We start from the raw sequence: 18198 nt of genomic DNA on the forward strand, positions 1-18198 counted from the left end.
CCTAAACTGGAGGTGGTTATAATAAAAAAAAGACTTTTGCTTAATTATGATTGGATGATTGAAGTAAATACATCTTTACCATAATCATTCACTTTGCAAAACAAAGATTCTCTGTTCCTGTAGTAAATCAATACCACAAGTAGAGAGGAGTAGAGAGAGAGTAATTTCACAAAGCCACCAATAACTCCTAATAACCTATTAATCCTTCTATTTACTATAGAATTGTATATAAAATACCATATAGAATATAGCATAGTATAGTATAGTATGTATATATACATATATACAATATAGTATAACAAAACATGGGAGAGCAAGCTTATAAAAGTGCCAGGCTATATAAACATGGATGTTTACAGGCATTAAATTCGCCTAGCATAAAAATCACCATGTTTTCATGCTTCCAGCGAGCTGCAGGTAGGACATACAGCTGACCATAGAAGAGAATGCACGTGCAATGGGGTTGATTTACTAAAACTGGAGAGTGCAACAGTCTGGCGCAGCTGTGCATGGTAGCCAATCAGCTTCAGCTTGTTCAATTAAACTTTGACAGAAAAACCTGAAAAGTGATTGGTTTTTATATAGAGCTGCACTAGATTTTGCACTCTCCAGATTTAGTAAATCAACCCCAATGTATTTTACATTTCTGCCTTTAGAAAAATAGATTGTATATGAATGCACAGGCGCACAGAAGCATTGAAATCTACGTGAGTGCAAGAGCAGGCAGCCATTTACTTCCATGGCCAGCTATACTCCCAATATGCAGGATCCCTGGCACGGGAAAACGCAGAGTTTTTTACACTAGGCATATTTTATAATTGCAAACATCCATGTGCCTGAGGACTTAAAGATATTTAAAATACTTTTAGATAAATACTTAAATATTTATTCAAAATACACATGCCCTTAAAATGCTTTGTACATTACCTAGATTGCCGTGTTATCATTACGTTTTATGCTGTGTTTTCATACAGGAAAATAGTGGTGTTCTCTGTGAGCTGCTGGTACATATTCAGTTAAACAGATGTGTTACTTTGGAATCTACTAGAATGCCAGGAATGACCATTTCCTTCAACAATGATGGTGAACCTGCAGATGACAATACTACAGGTTATGCTGACATTTGCAAAGAATTTGCGGTGCATGTGAAGGTAAAAATTGTTTGTATAAATTGGATGTTCATAACTTTTTTTTAGGATACCTTGTGCTTAGCTCACATTTCTCATACTTTATTACTTTCAATTCCTCACTTAAAAAAAAGGTTTTTAGGCAGAAAAACATTAGATGTATTTCAAATTACTAAATAATGATAATAATTTATCCACATATGACAGTTTATTGCTAAACAACATAAATATATGTTTAATTTATTGCAGAGGAACCTTTGGAAAACTTGTACTCAATATTACCTCTATTACCCAAAATATTGGCTAAAGGACACTGAGAGGATTCTTTTGAGGGTTTTATGGTTTATGCAATAGGAAACAATAACAAACATGTCATACTTAGCTGCTCTGTGCAATGGTTTTGCACAGAGGATCCCCAATTCTTCTCTTCTCGGGTCCCCCCTACTGGCTCCTCCCCCTTGATCAATGCCCCCAATAGCCTGCTTGCTCCAGAGCCCCATTCTATAAGACATATAAAGCTTTGTCTCGGCCCCGAACCCTGCTCTCTCCTCATTGGCTCACTGGCTGTGATCGATAGCAGTGGGAGCCAATGGCTGCTGTGTTTCAGCCAATGAGGAGAGAGAGGCCTGGGACAGTCAAGGCTCCCATGCACATTGCTGGAACATTCAACAGTAGCAAGTGGCAATACTTCCAACAAGCTCCTCACACCCAAGAAGTTCCCCCTGGACATTTTAGTCTAATAGTTCAAACTTCCCAGATAAATCATAAAAACAGAATTCAAGCAGAAGGGACAAGATAGTTTTCTTAAAAATGAGGTCCATGCCATTGAAAAATCATTTAGATCAATACAATTGAGAATGGTTTTCTTTGTGGAAGAGAAATGAGAATGACATAACTTAAGTTTTGAATCAGTAGATATGTTTATGTTTGCGTTTCAGGGAATTTTCCACAGCGGTGCTATCATACTCCTCACCACAAACTGGAGCCAGGCGTTGTGTCTGAGACATGATGGGTCCTGCAGTGGAACTGGAAAACAGAATGTGGAATCATATTGGAGAGTCCACAAAATTGGTTCTTCAGTGTGTATGTTTGAAAGTGTAACATGGCCCAGAATGTACCTACAAATAAAGAATGGCAAATGTGATGGAGAGGTAAGCATTTTGCATTTCTATGTCAGTCATTGTCTATGCCTCAGTTTGAAAATCCTGAACTTTTATAAAAAAAGGATTGTAATTTTAAGAGAAATGTCTTGACTTGCCAAATGTTATCAACTCTGTTGGATTAATACATTTATGACTCCATTTTTTAATTTTACAATGTAGTAAATTATATCAAAAGCTGTTTTTTACATTTTGGATAGAGTAGCAAATAGGTAAAGCATTTTGTATTTCTATGCCACTCATTGTCTATGCCTCAGGTTGAAGATCCTGAACTTTTACAGATAAGGATTGTAGTTTTACAATGAAAGTCTTGACTTATAAAATTTTATAAACTCTGTTGGAATAATACATTTATGACTTAATTTTATAATCTTACAATGTGGTAAGTTATATCAAAAGCTGTTTATTAAATTTTGGATAGAGTATAAAATAGGGAAAACCCCTATCAGATTTTCTTTAGTCATCTGTATCACATTCAAGAAATTTCCCTTCACTTTCTTTTTTTTTTTTTCAAGAAAAATATATTATTTATTGAGTATAAACAGTACACTGTATAAATAACATCAACGGTAGACATAAACAGTTACAAAACCAGTGTTCGAAAAAAAACAAAAGTATAAAGTATAAAGTATATAACAGTAACAATGAAGGAAAATGTCATAGAGAAACTATCGCACTCAGGTGTATAGTGCATCAAAGTAAACAATCCTGAATATGTGCTCAAGATAGGCATAAACAGAAACATTCAGTTATTCCCACCTATTAGTAGTAGAACCATGCACATCCAACGGTATAGCACATACCTCCGTATATTGACAAGAACCCACCTGTAGTACAAAGTGCAAAGGAAAATGGAAGGAAGAGAACAGTGGCAGAAAACTTAAAGGGAAAAGGAAAAGGAGGGGGGAAGGGGGTATAGGAGAGAAAAAAAAAAAAAGGGGGGGGGGAAAGAAAGGAAAAGGATGGTAAGACACTGCATACTAGGCCGTCTCACGAAATGTCACCCTATCCCATGAGCAGCCGGTCCATAACCAGTTGGGATGGAGCCAAGGCCGGATCATCCAGCCAGGGCTGCCATAATGAAGCAAATTTCTTGTGAGCTTTCCGATGCTGGTACGTCAGCTATTTTCTAATCAAAGAGGCATTGACCTGTGCAATCCATTGGCCCCTGCTCTGTATCCTGGAAGAGATCCAAAATCTAGCAATCAATTTGCGAGCAATGTATAACAATCTCAATACGGCAACGTGAGCATTTGGGGTGAGAGTATCCACCTCCAGAGCACCAAGCAGACAGACCACAGGATCCCTCAGCAGCTGGAAATTGTAAACTCTAGAGATCCTATCGATCACCTCCCCCCAGTAGCGAAAGCGCTTGGGACATCTCCACAACATATGAACAAGTGTACCCTGATCTCGTCCACATTTGGGGCACAGAGGGGTAGATCTGCACCCCCAGTGGAACAACTGTACCGGCGTTCTGTATGCTCTGTGAAACAGAAACAGGTGAGATATCTTATGGGAGGCTGACACTGACACCAGAGGGATCGAAGATCCCCCTCCCAGCCCGCGCGAGCCGGGAGGGAAGCGGGGTCCTGCAGGGATTCCAATAGAAGTGCATACACCTGTGATATCATACCCTTTTTGTCCGAAACCTGAAATACCTCACCCAGCAGGCAGTGAGTGTCGGGTATCAAGGTAGACAGTCCTGTCTGGGCCGTAATCGCGTGCTGCAATTGTAGGTAGCGAAAGAAACTCCTTTCACTTTCTAAACTAAAGACAGAACAAAAAGTGTGGACATTTATTTAGGATCTCAGAATTCTAGATTTTCCTTCTATTTCAGGCACAGTAACAATGGTCACCAAGAGCAATAGTGAGAGAGAATCTCCCTAGCAGGGACATAGACAGCAATACAAACGTGCCAAGGGTTCTAACCCCTTCTCATTCTATCTAAAATAAAACAAAACTTTTGGCTTTTGATACACTTTAAAATGTATGTTCAGTCAAAATCTATCTAAGGCTAAACCTAATTCCACCCCCAATATAAGACTATTCTATCTACCCTGTATAGGAAAGATGTCTATACTTACCTATTCTAAAGTCACTCTAGTCCACTTATATCAACAGGTCCCACCGCCGGCTTCAGTGTAGAGGAGGGGCAGCTGAAAATCGATGCCTCATAGTAAATCTACAGTGCATCTGGTAAGTATTCACAGAACTTCACTTTTTCCACATTTTGTTATGTTACAGCTATATTCCAAAATGGATTAAATGTATTACTTTCCTCAAAATTCTACAAACAATACCCCATAATGACAATGTGAAAGAAGTTTGTTTGAAATCTTTGCAAATTTATTAAAAATAAAAAACTAAAACAATCACATGTACATAAGTAGTCACAGCCTTTGCAATGAAACTCCAAATTGAGCTCAGGTGCATCCTGTTTCCACTAATCATCCTTGTTTCTACAACTTGAGTGGAGTCCACCTGTGGTAAATTCAGTTGATTGGACATGATTTGGAAAGGCACACACCTGTCTATATAAGGTCCCACGGTTAACAGTGCATGTCAGAGCACAAACCATGCCATGAAGTCCAAGGAATTGTCTGTAGACCTCCGAGACAGGATTGTATTTAGGCGCAGATCTGGGGAAGGGTACAGAAAAATTTCTGCAGCATTGAAGGTCCCAATGAGCACAGTGGCCTCTATCATTCGTAAATGGAAGAAGTTTGAAACCACCAAGATTCTTCCTAGAGCAGGCTGTCCAGCCAAACTAAACAATTGGGGGAGAAGGGCCTTGGTCAGGGAGGTGACCAAAAACCTGATGGTCACTCTGACAGAGCTCCAGATTTTCTCTGTGGAGAGAGGAGAACCTTCCAGAATAACAACCATCTCTGCAGCACTCCACCAATTAGGCCCGTATGGTAGAGTGGCCAGACAGAAGCCATTCTTCAGCAAAATGCACATGACAGTCCATATGGCATTTGCCAAAGGCATCTGAAGGACTCTCAGACCATGAGAGAAAAAAAATTCTCTGGTCTGATGAAACAAAGATTGAACTCCTTAGCCTAAAGGCATGCAGGGAACCAGGCAACGCTCATCACCTGGCCAACACCATCCCTACAGTGAAGCATGGTGATGGCAGTGTCGTGCTGTGAGGAACTGGAAGACTAGTCAACATCAAGGAAAAGATGAATGTAGCAATGCACAGAGACATCCTTGATGGAAACTTGCTCTGAACCTCAGACTGGGGCAAAGATTCATCTTCCAACAGGACAATGACCCCAAGTATACAGCCAAGATAACAAAGGAGTGGCTATGGGACAACTCTGTGAATTTCCTTGAGTGGCCCAGCCAGAGCCCAGACTTGAAATCAATTGAACATCTCTGGAGAGATCTGAAAATGGCTGTGCACCGACCCTACCCATGCAACCTGATGGAGCTTGAGAGGTCCTGCAAAGAAGAATGGGAGAAACTGCCCAAAAATAGGTGTATAAACAGAAAGAAAGCAGTGCCCGCTTAGTGAAGCATAAGGTTTATTGATACAAAAAAAACGTAGTGACTTTCTCTTAGGTAAGTAAAGGCCGGTACAGTAGGTGAATGGGATCATCCATCTTCTTGTCCTGGATACCGTTGCAGAAAGGATGGGTGCGGAGTGCCGGTGGTGCGTGGAGGCTGTGGTCTGGCAGCCTGTCTGATGGTGCTGTAGTGGTGGAGGACTCTCAGTGGGGCTCCGCTTCCTACTTCCGGTCAGGCCGACATCACTTCCTGTGAGGCAGAGGGAAAGATGGGCGTTGCTAGCTTTCGGAGCATTCGTGCTCCTTCATTAGGCGGTGGGGGTGGCTTATCAGGGACAGGGAATATATACCCTGTTGATGAGTAGCTCATTGGAGCGTAAGTCGGGAGGGGGCGGGTCCCAAAAGATGCGGCCGAGGTGCTAGTGTGGCTTCAAACATAAACTCTGCTTTAGGTTTAACAGGGAAAGTCCTTGGAGGCATGTCAGGAGCCATGATAAGTCCATATAAAAAGCATATACATGAATACAACGGTGGGGAAACACAGAATATCATATTACAAGAGAGGAAAAAAAAGGAAGGAAAACCACTTGAACTTATAAGGGTAATATGCCAAGGTGCACCTGGGACAGTGCATACCCTAGCAATCGGGTTATGAGTGTGACAGGAAAAGCCGAAGAGGTGTATGGCAATACGTGGGTGATGCTACCAGGGTATATCAAAATATATCTGAGCATGTACATATGTGAAGATGTATGGTCACAAGTAGGTACAGGCCAAAAATAGGTGTGCCAAGCTTGTAGCATCATACTCAAAAAGACTTGAGGCTGTAATTGGTGCAAAAGGTGCTTCAACAAAGTATTGAACAAAGGCTGTGAATACTTATGTACATGTGATATTTTTTTCGTTTTTTATTTTTAATAAATTTAAAAAGATTTCAAACAAATTTCTTTCACGTTGTCATTATGGTATATTGTTTTTAGAATTTTCAGGAAAATAAGGAATGTAATCCATTTTGGAATAAGGCTGTAACATAACAAAATGTGGAAAAACTGAAGCGCTGTGAATACTTTCCAGGTACACTGTATGGGTGATGTAACTTCATAGGCATTGCAGGGGTTGTTAGCAAACTCTCTTTTTTACTGAAGCTGCTGCTGGGGAGATCATGTGGCAGGACCGTAACAGCTTCATAACAGGTAAGTATAAGCATCTTTCTTATACAGGGTAGATAGAATAGTCTTAGAATGGGTGTGGGAGTAGGCTTAGCCTTAGATTTTGACTGAACTTCCATTTTATTGTTAGGTACCATTATCAACATCTGTATTTCCTCCTTTCCTATTAAAGTAACTGAGTACTCTCCATAATACTTTTATTTGCACTAACTCAGTTAAATTTTCATACCAAGCTTTCAAGGGGTTCCCTTCTTCTCAGTCCAAGCAGTAATGCTTGGACCGAGAAGAAGGAAAAGATCCAAAAGCTTGTCCTGACTCCTGAATATTTAAATGTTAGTGCAAATGAGAAAAGTATCACAGGCAGTACTCTTATTTTGTTGCAAGGACAGTTGTTTTTGTTGCAAGTGCACTAATATGGCTACAGTCACCTCAACCTCATTTCCTATTAACTGTAAATCACAGCTCACTATTGAAATACTTGCCTTGGGCCTGCCAGTGCTTTAAAGAAACCCTGCTTATTGTTGCAAGTGTTTAACCAGCAGTTTTATTGTAGGGCACAGGTGATGATTACTGTCATTTCAAAGTTGAAAAAAACTATGAAAATGGGTCAGTGACTCTGGAATCTGTAAGGAATAAAGGAATATATCTTGGACTGATGCCCAATGGACTTGTAAAACCAGTGATTCATACAGGAGAGAAGAATATTGTATTGTACCCTAAAGTCATCAAATGTATGTATTGCATCAACTAAATAGCTGAGCAGTATAGATGTGTTATTAATTATAATGATGGCAGATATTTAATCCACAGATAATGAAATATTTTAAGTTGGTTTTATTTACCGTATTTCTTTTTTTACACACTCCGATGTGTGTGCATCTCAGCTTGAGCTGTTGAGCTCTGTAAATAACAGACTTTTTAAAGCTGAAGTTTAGATATAGCAATTTCTACATAGTTAAATTGATCGAGCTTGGACCAAAGTAAGTATGTGTGTGTGCTTTTCCTGTGGGATTCCCATTGAAGCTGGAAATCACTATAGTAGGCACTTGCTTTGAGATCCTTTGGGAAGCATCAGTCCTGCTGCATTGTGAACAAAGGCGGTTGCTTGCTCAGCACAGGCTCCATTGTGAAAACACTTTTAATTTTTTCACTGAATCTAAAGTGTTTTATGATGTGTTGATAGACCAATGTGTCATAAACTGCTAAGTGCAAACAAAAGTCATTAAACGCACAGTGACAAAAAAGTCCATCATAAATGTAGTATTTAGTGAAGAAATGTGCGATAAAAAGACCTCACTGTGACTCCCCTTTGGGAACACTCTCACCTTCTAGATAGGACCCCTACTACAAAGGTTATTGCCTTGCCTAACTGCACATAGGAGTCTCTCTCTCTCCTCCATAAAAACTCAATTTACACAATCTACCAAGAAAAACAAAACTGGCATAGTGCTCACTGTAACATTCTTTTTTTTTTTTATTGAAGACAGCAAAAATTGCACTTACGTAAGGAATGAAAGGAAATGCATTTCTGTTTAAAATATAACAGTGCTGCTGCTTATCCAAATGGCTGTTTCTGCTTCAATGTTAATTCAGCCCAGCCAGCCCACACATGACTCTCTCCAGAATCGTCATGAACTATGCCCAAAGCCACTCCTTTCACATGTGGTTCACAGTGATCCTGGAGAAAGAGCGATATGTGGGCTGGCAGTGAGCACTATGTCAGTTTTTTTTTTTTTTGACCTCTTAACAACTGAGTCATGAGGAGTGTTTGAATCAAAAAGTGGACGTTTTGTGGAGGAGAGAGAGACTCCTGTGAGGTTAAGCAAGGCAATAGAAGCCTGGATGTTTTTACCAGAGTGCAATATGACCTTTGTAGTATGTGCCACATCTAGAAGGTGAGAGTGTGCCCAAAGGAGAATCACGCTGGATGTCTTCTTGTCACACATTTCTTTACTGGATACAGCATTTATTGGGATCTTTTTATCACAAATTTGCACTTTTTGATCGTGCATTTGATGACTTTTGGTTGCACTTAGCACTTTGATATTGATATCTATGACACATTGGTTTATTAACACATATATGTATATTTGATTGATCATTTGATATTTATTGGAGATTATTATTTATTTATTTATAGACATATTTGATTACAAGGAAGCATTGCAAAGGAATAATAATTTATAGTTCTTGCCACAGAAAACATTTAATCAAATAGCTTAACAGCTCTCAAAGCACAGGGGGGAAAGAGTCCATCTTTTGCTGCACATGCATCTGTTACTCTTCCAGGAAGGCTTTCCACTAGATTTAGTAATATTGTTGGAAGTATTTGTTTTCATTTAGCCAGTTGGTATAAAGGCCAGGCTTGCAGTTGCAACAATAGCAGACAATGCAATAAAATAAAGTTTAGAGTATAAGACTGCATTCATACCTTGGCGTTTTGAATTGCGGGCAGATTTTCTGTGATTCTGCCCACGATTCCATAGTGTTTAGGTGTGAATGAAAAATAGCAGAACACACATTTGAGATGCCATTCATTTGAATGGCACTTAAAATCACGGCGCGTTTCTGCCGTAATTACCTGATTGCGGCAAACCACATCACGTGCAGCTTGTTGTCCAAAAAAAGTTCAGGAGCTACGTTTGGGTGACATGCTTCACGCAATGTTGCCATGATTACAGTGCGATTATTTGCATGACAATGGTGGCAGAACCGCACCGCAATTTTAGGTGCCATTCAAATGAATGGCATCTCAAATGTGAATGGCATCTCAAAAAAAGGTGTGAATGCAGCCTTAAGGTGCAGATCAGACTAGCAGAATTAGGGAATAAGCACACTTATCAGCTTATAACACTCTGATCTGACCCAGTACATTTAGGAATACTACAGTACTGTGCAAAAGTTTTAGACAGGTGTGAAGAAATGCTGTAAAGTAAGAATGCTTTAAAAATCTATTTGCATTGTTTATTTTTAGCCATTTACAAAATGCAAAGTGAGCGAACAGAAAAAAAATCTAAATCATATCAATATTTGGTGAGACTACCCTTTGGCTTTAAACCAGCATTAATTCTTACACTTGCACGCTTTGTACACTTGCACAAAGTCCGGGATTTTGTAGGAGTCAGATGTATGATTAACCAATTATATCAAGCAGGTGCTAATGATCATCAATTTCATATATAGGTTTAAACACAGTCATTACCTGAAACAGAAACAGCTGTAAAGGATGCTTAAAACTGAGTGAGAAACAGCCAAACTGTGACACTAAAGTAAGTTGAGGAATCAGTTTAATGTCACAGGTCATACACCATGGCAATTCTGAGCTCACAAGTTAGTTATACTGCATCAGCAAGGGCAGGCAAAGATTTCAAAGTAGACTGGGGTTTTAAGATGGGCTGTTCAAGCTCTTTTAAAGAAGCACAAAGAAACAGACAACGTATCATAAATGCAGTGGTCAGCCAAGGTAACCAAATGCAGCAGATATGCTTTTTTCCCTTCAACATAAGAGAATGCCCAGCAGTGCTATCAGCACAGAACTAGCAGAAACCAGTGGGACCCAGGTACACCCATCTACTGTCCAGAGTCATCTGTCCGAAAGTGGTTTTCATGGAAAAATTGCAGTCAAAATACCATACCTCCAATGTGGGAAAAAAAGGCTAAGCGACTCAAATAGTCACAGAAACTGGGGTGCAGAAAAATGGCAGCAGGTGCACTGAACTGATGAGTCAAAATTTACAATATTTTGCTGCAGCAGGAGGGAGTTTGTTCACCATAGGGCTGAAGAGCGGTACAATAATAAATGTCTGCCAGCAACCGAGAAACATGGTGGAGGTTCCTTGGGGGCTGCATTTCTGCAGATGGAGGTGGAGATTTGGTCAGGATAAATAGTGTCCTCAATGCTGAAAACTATAGGCAGATACTTATCATTCATACCATACCATCTAGGCGTGTCATTGTTAGTTAGTTCTCCAAGATGTCTGGAACAACCTAACTGCCAATAGAGATGGGTTGAGCGACCCCCTGTTTGGTTCGCACCAGAACTTTTGAACTTCACAAAAGTTTGGAGCTGAACAACGAACCCATTAACCACTTTAAGACGGGAAGGATTTGCCCCCTTCCTGACCAGGCCCTATTTTGCGATTTGGCACTGCGTTACTTGACAAATTGCATGGTCGTGCGACGCTGTACCCAAATAAAATTGATTTCCTTTTTTCCCCACAAATAGAGCTTTCTTTTGGTGGTATTTGATCACCTTTGCGATTTTTATTTTTTGCGCTATAAACAAAAAAAGAGCGACAATTTTGAAAAAAAAAAGAAAAATATATTTTTCACATTCTGCTATATGACATTCTCAAATAAAAAAATCTAAATTTTTTAACATTTTAGGCCAATTTGTTTTCTGCTACATATTTTTGTTAAAAAAATCGCAATAAGCATATTTTGATTGGTTTGCGCAAAAGTTATTGCGTCTACTAACTACGGGAAAGATTTATGTAATTTTTATTGTTTTTTTTTTTTTTTTACTAGTAATGGCGGTGATCTGCGATTTTTTGCGGGACTGCGACATTGCGGGGGACAGATCGGACCCCTAACTGACATTTATGACACTTTTGGGGGTACCAGTGACATTACTACAGTAATCAGTGCTAAAAATATGCACTGTTACTGTAATAATGCCATTGGCAGGGAAGGGATTAACCCTGTTGGTGATCAAGGGGTTAAATGTGAGCCATGGGGAGTGATTCTAACTGTGGGGGGGGCGTGGCTTCTGAAATGACCATAGAGACCTGTGATCCTATATAGAGGGATCACAGGAGGTCTATGATCATTTCAGGGAGAAGAACGGTCAGCTGTGTTTACTCTCTCTCAGCAGGGAGCGATTGCGGGTGTCAGGCGGCAATCGGAGCTGCCTGACCTGTGCATCAGCTCCCCTGCTGCCGAGGTCTACATCTGTTTGCGCAGGAGAGCCACACTGCCGCAGTAAAAATGCAGCAGTTGGTCTGGAAGTGGTTAAAGTATATACAGTGCTTTGCGAAAGTATTCGGCCCCTTGAACTTTTCGACCTTTTGCTACATTTCAGGCTTCAAACATAAAGATATAAAACTGTAATTGTTTGTGAAGAATCAACAACAAGTGGGACACAATCATGAAGTGGAACGAAATTTATTGGATATTTCAAACTTTGTTAACAAATAAAAAACTGAAAAATTGGGCGTGCAAAATTATTCAGCCCTCTTAAGTTAATACTTTGTAGCGCCACCTTTTGCTGCGATTACAGCTCTAAGTCGCTTGGGGTATGTCTCAGTTTTGCACATGAAGAGACTGAAATTTTTGCCCATTCCTCCTTGCAAAACAGCTCGAGCTCAGTGAGGTTGGATGGAGAGCGTTTGTGAACAGCAGTTTTCAGTTCTTTCCACAGATTCTCGATTGGATTCAGGTCTAGACTTTGACTTGGCCATTCTAACACCTGGATATGTTTATTTGTGAACCATTCCATTGTAGATTTTGCTTTATTATGTTTTGGATCATTGTCTTGTTGGAAGACAAATCTCAGTCCCAGTCTCAGGTTTTTTGCAGACTCCATCAGGTTTTTTTCCAGAATGGTCCTGTATTTGGCTCCATCCATCTTCCCATCAATTTTAACCATATTCCCTGTCCCTGCTGAAGAAAAGCAGGCCCAAACCATGATGCTGCCACCACCATGTTTGACAGTGGGGATGGTGTGTTCAGGGTGATGAGCTGTGTTGCTTTTACGCCAAACATAACGTTTTGCATTGTTGCCAAAAAGCTCGATTTTGGTTTCATCTGACCAGAGCACCTTCTTCCACATGTTTGGTGTGTCTCCCAGGTGGCTTGTGGCAAACTTTAAATGACACTTTTTATGGATATCTTTAAGAAATGGCTTTCTTCTTGTCACTCTTCCATAAAGGCCAGATTTGTGCAGTGTACGACTGATTGTTGTCCTATGGACAGAGTCTCCCACCTCAGCTGTAGATCTCTACAGTTCATCCAGAGAGATCATGGGCCTCTTGGCTGCATCTCTGATCAGTCTTTTCCTTGTATGAGCTGAAGTTTAGAGGGACGGTAAGGTCTTCGTAGATTTGCAGTGGTCTGATACTCCTTCCATTTCAATATTATCGCTTGCACAGTGCTCCTTGGGATGTTTAAAGCTTGGGAAATCTTTTTTTATCCAAATCCGGCTTTAAACTTCTCCACAACAGTATCTCGGACCTGTCTGGTGTGTTCCTTGTTCATTTATACGGAGACTTAATTACACACAGGTGGATTCTATTTATCATCATTAGTCATTTAGGTCAACATTGGATCATGCAGAGATCCTCACTGAACTTCTGGAGAGAGTTTGCTGCACTGAAAGTAAAGGGGCTGAATAATTTTGCACGCCCAATTTTTGCAGTTTTTTATTTGTTAACAAAGTTTGAAATATCCAATAAATTTCGTTCCACTTCATGATTGTGTCCCACTTGTTGTTGATTTTTCACAAAAAATTACAGTTTTATATCTTTATGTTTGAAGCCTGAAATGTGGCAAAAGGTCGCAAAGTTCAAGGGGACCGAATACTTTCGCAAGGCACTATAGGACCTGAAGTGGAAGAATAACAAGTGCCAATTTTGAAGGCGTATATGCAAGTTATTTGGCATACAAAGTTTATAGATAGAGGTCTGGGTACTGACCTGGGGGACATGTATTAATGCAAAAAAAGTTTTCAAAAAAAGATTATTTTTAAATGAGCAGTGATGCATTGATGCGTAAAGTAGGTCCACCTTAGTCTGCCTGTAAAGTGACACATCTGTACTGTGTATAGAACCTGATGCAGCAAAACTGACATTTAAAAAGTAAAAAAAAATCAAAGACATTTTCTCTGCAAGCTTTCTTTATTTTGTAAACAACGGCTTGGGGAACCAGTATGTATGATGAGGCCACAATACGACATATGCTGCTGGCCCCCTCACAGTAGCATGGGAATGTCTGCTTCTCCATGTTGGCCTCCCAGATATGATGGGGGGGTTATTACCGAAATGTAATAGAGACGGGGAAATGTGTAATTGGATGTACTTTAAACATTAGAAAGTGGTGTTTGGTGCACTTTAACTTGAGGACTGCCGCTGACAGAAATATCACTTCAATATACTACAGTAAAACTGCACTGGCGCACTACAATATACTGCAGTAAAACTGCCCTGATGCACTACACTGACACACTTCAATATTCTGCAGTAAAAATATTCTGCAGTGACACTGCAGTAAAAATACTTGGACACACTACACTGACGCTGCAGTATCACTATAATCACACTACACTGACACTGTACACTCACAATAGAATCACAATAGCACACTATAGCACACTAACTCGCTAGTAGCAATGATCTCTCTTCTATCTATCTCCACACCAATATTACACTGCAAATGTCTACTCTGGGAAGGAACCATCTATAGTGTGGGGTGGGTCTATAAGCAGTGAGCCATGATTTTCCTAAGTCATCATGACTTTCTCCAATCATGGCTCTGACAGTGTTCTGTGCTTTGATTGGGCAAAGCCTTCATTGCTTCAGCCAATCAGGGCTTCAAATGCATTATGCACAGAGCATTGTGGGGCATTCAGCGGGCTGAACAGACGGTCAAGTGCCCTGCAAATTCGGGTGTTCGCCGAATGGGCGAACAGCCAATGTTCTGGCCAAACTTATGCTCAGCCCCAACCGTTTGTCCAGTACTACCTGCCGAGTTTCTTTAAAAACTGTTTGAAAATGTGCCTAGAAGAACTGATGCTGTTTTGAGGGCAAAGGGTTAAGTATTGATTTGATTTGGATTTCTCTTCTGTTCATTTATTTGTTTATATTTTTACTCATTTTGTTAATTGATGAAAATAAACTATCAACACTTCTATTTCTGAAAGTATTCTTAATTTACAGCATTTTTTCACACCCGCCTAATACCTTTGCACAGTACTGCATATATTTTATCACTGGTTACAAAAGCCAGATTAGGTTCAGAGTCTTAGGTAGGGTGGTTGTTTTGTGCCCCCCTGCTTCCATATCTGTCTTTAGTGTTTGATAAATTGGTGAGAGAAGAAGACTTTACTGGACAAAATCACACATTAGTGAATGGATCATTAGTGTTTCTAAACACATTTTTAAATTTGGATCCATGATGGACTAATACGGAAAGAAAATACTGCTGGACACCAGATTGGCATTATAATGAGACATGCATGAATTTTGTTATGAATTTTGTTTTGTTGCCTACATTTTGCATTTAGTATATTGCTATAACAGTAATAAAAGATGTCAAAGTGTTAAAACCTAGATTGCTAATTTCTCCACTTTGCATGTCTACTCTAGTTAATAAATATCGGCAACTAATACGTTTCTGCTAGGAACAACTTAACATGACTGTGTCACTAATTCAATTAAGAAGATGAATACACACCATTCTGATGAGTAGAATTTGTACTGTCTTGAAGAATTCTTGGCTCCACTCCTACCTGAAACCTCTGTGTCCAGTGTTGCCTGCTGGACACTGTGTATCTGACACACCCAGAATTGTCAGATAGCAGTGGTGCCCAAAACTCCAAGACAAGCGAGACTCCTCTCACTAGAATGGTTATTATGTATATCTCTTTGCAGGATGCTGTCAGTATTATACCCTTGAAATATAACTAAAGGTAAAACTTTTTTTTAGTTTTGGATAGAGTGGAAAGGGATTAGAATGTTTGTCAGTTTTTATTGCTTTTAGTGCCCCCGTTCACCCTCTCTATTTGTCCCATTGTACCTTTGTCATTGAACATCAAAGCAGAAGAAAATCCTAGAATATTGGGTTGTCCCCAGAAAAGTAATAGCAGGAAAATCTTCCAATGAGGACACTTGTTCTGGTGACCTGGGGTCCCTAAAGGATTCCCGTAATTTGTAGGAATTTCCTCTCATTTCCTGTTTGGCTATGGGACAGGAAGTGAAGGGAAATCTCCACAATGGGAAAAAATGGCAAAAAAAATCTGACAGGGCCTATAGGTCTACTTCAATTTAGAGACAGGGTTAACGTAGTGCTTAGTGAAGCTTCCTCCACTTGCTAAGGCCAAAGTGCAATTCATAAAGATGTCTGTGACTGCTCTGTGAATACTTGTGCTCATGAACCAGATTCTTCTGGCAATGGACTGTAAGTTGTGAATAAGGCTGGCCATGAGAAATTTCTCAAAAAATGGTGAGCAAAGAGATCTCTGCTCATCCTCACGTGACTCCAAAGAAATGTTGTTATTCTTGCCTGATGTTTACCATGACATGCATGTGGCCATAGGCTTCACCCTTCTGAATAGAAAACTGAAGCATCAGGACCTAATCCAAAGATAGCCATACATGCGGTCATTTGTCAGCGATCGTGACAAGCTATTCATCATAAATTAAATATTGAACTATATATAGAACATTTGCGCTTGACTGAAATTATTGATCAATAAAACTAACCAATCTTTTCTACTGCATGTTCTTGCATTAAATAATGATTTAATCAGTTAACATTACATCTACAGTACATATCAGGATATAGAATAGGATAAATAGTTTATTGCCATGGGCCAAGTATGTCCTGCAAACCGCAAACCCTCAGAGTGCCAGAAGCTAACCAACAGTTGCAGAAGATTAAGGGAAGTCATCTTTCTCCCACATACAGGTCAGGGAAACCAAGGAGAGGCACAAGGTGTGAGGCTGTTTAAGTGTCAGCAAAAGTTGAGAGAAACACTGTTGCACAATCCACTACTAATATTTGCTCTATTGCATGGAGTAAACTGTAGAGTAAGTCAGCAGATGAGCAATTTTAGAGCCGCATAAGAAAGACAGCTGTTGGCATGGGCATCCGCAGAACTTTTTTCGGGGGGGGGGGGGCGTAACTTTAAGGTCACCCATGCCCCGCCCCTTTTCAACAATGTCATGAAGGGGAGGAGCTTAGTCATTATCACATAACGCACAGGCAACCAAAGGCTTGAGAAACTTGATGCAAAAGCTTAATAGAAGAATCAAGCTGCCATAATCTGTTTTATGTTCACACTATTGACACTATTGAATGCACGCTGAATGTTTGCTGATCTCCTTTCCCTCCATCTGTTGGTACCTGGCACGCCAGTCCCTGGTCTGCCAATGGGTGTATGGAGCCCAGGAAACCTGGCTGAGGTGTGTGTGTGTGAGAGGAGGTTGCCGGCACTAACGGGAGATGTGTGGAAGTGATCTGGTGTCTACACTGCTGATGGATTGTTTCCATATGACAGGCAACACTTGGCTTGTCAGGTTTATACACAGTAAGTGAGATGCTTTCTTTTAGGCCTTGTTTTCATTTACGTTTTCAGGGCAGTAGAATCGCATGACTGAGCCACGTTTACCAGAACTCAATCACTCTCCCTTATGCTACAAAGGCACTGCCACCATAGTATGTAGTATGGCAGTGGCAGCTGAGGGTTTTACACACTCCCAGTGGATAAAGACATTGGGCCTGTGTGTAAAACCCCCTGGCACCACTGTTGTACTATGTATGACAGTGGCATTGCCTTTGCAGCAAAAAGGGGAATGGTTGGGTGGTGGTAAATGTGGATTTTTACTGCCCTGAAAACAAATGAAAACAAGGCCTAAAAGAAAGCATCTCACTTACTGTGTATAAACCTGACAAGCCAAGTGTTGCCTTTCATATGGAAACAATCCATTAGCTGTGTAGCCACCAGATCATTTCCAAACACCCCCGTTAGTGTCGGCCACCTCCCCCCACACACACACGCACCGGTCCTCAGCCATGTTTCCTGGTCTCCATGCACCCATTGGCAGACCTGGGACTGGCATGGCAGGTGCCAACAGGGGGAGGGAAGGGAGATCAGCGAACGCCCGTTTGCTGATCTCCCCTTACTGTTTGATGACATATCCCCAAAAGTAGTACAGAAACTACTTTTGGGAATCGAGGCAGCACCGCAAAGTTGGTGTCGCACCGATTTGGCCGATTCCATTGCTGGCAATTGGCTCCAAATTGACATGCGATTTGACATGTCAAATCGCATGTCAAATCAGACCAATGTGAATGTAGGCTGAGGCCGGGCTGGGGCAGCAAATGTGCAAGTGCAGTGTTGAGAGCGGACAAGCAAAGTCTCTCCTCCTGCCTCTATATCCCTAGGATTATATCCTTCTAATCAAAATCCATGTCATGTCATGTGTGTGCCACACCACTGACCTCTGCCCCT

At 40.5% G+C, this 18198-nt stretch overlaps 1 protein-coding gene across 1 annotated transcript in view; it reads left to right on the top strand.

Annotated features, from left to right (window-relative positions):
* Positions 1-18198, top strand: part of LOC309556825 (lipoxygenase homology domain-containing protein 1-like) — a gene marked incomplete at its 5' end in the record, with an annotated part of 436205 nt that overhangs the window by 110746 nt on the left and 307261 nt on the right. The window contains 3 exons of the mRNA XM_082259345.1: positions 975-1151; positions 2066-2278; positions 7525-7702. Coding sequence (XP_082115471.1) covers positions 975-1151; positions 2066-2278; positions 7525-7702 — 568 coding nt within the window. The remainder of the gene's footprint in view (positions 1-974; positions 1152-2065; positions 2279-7524; positions 7703-18198) is intronic.

This window comes from Pelophylax lessonae (genome assembly GCF_965119305.1).
Source record: "Pelophylax lessonae genome assembly, chromosome: 5".
Classification (NCBI taxonomy): domain Eukaryota; kingdom Metazoa; phylum Chordata; class Amphibia; order Anura; family Ranidae; genus Pelophylax; species Pelophylax lessonae.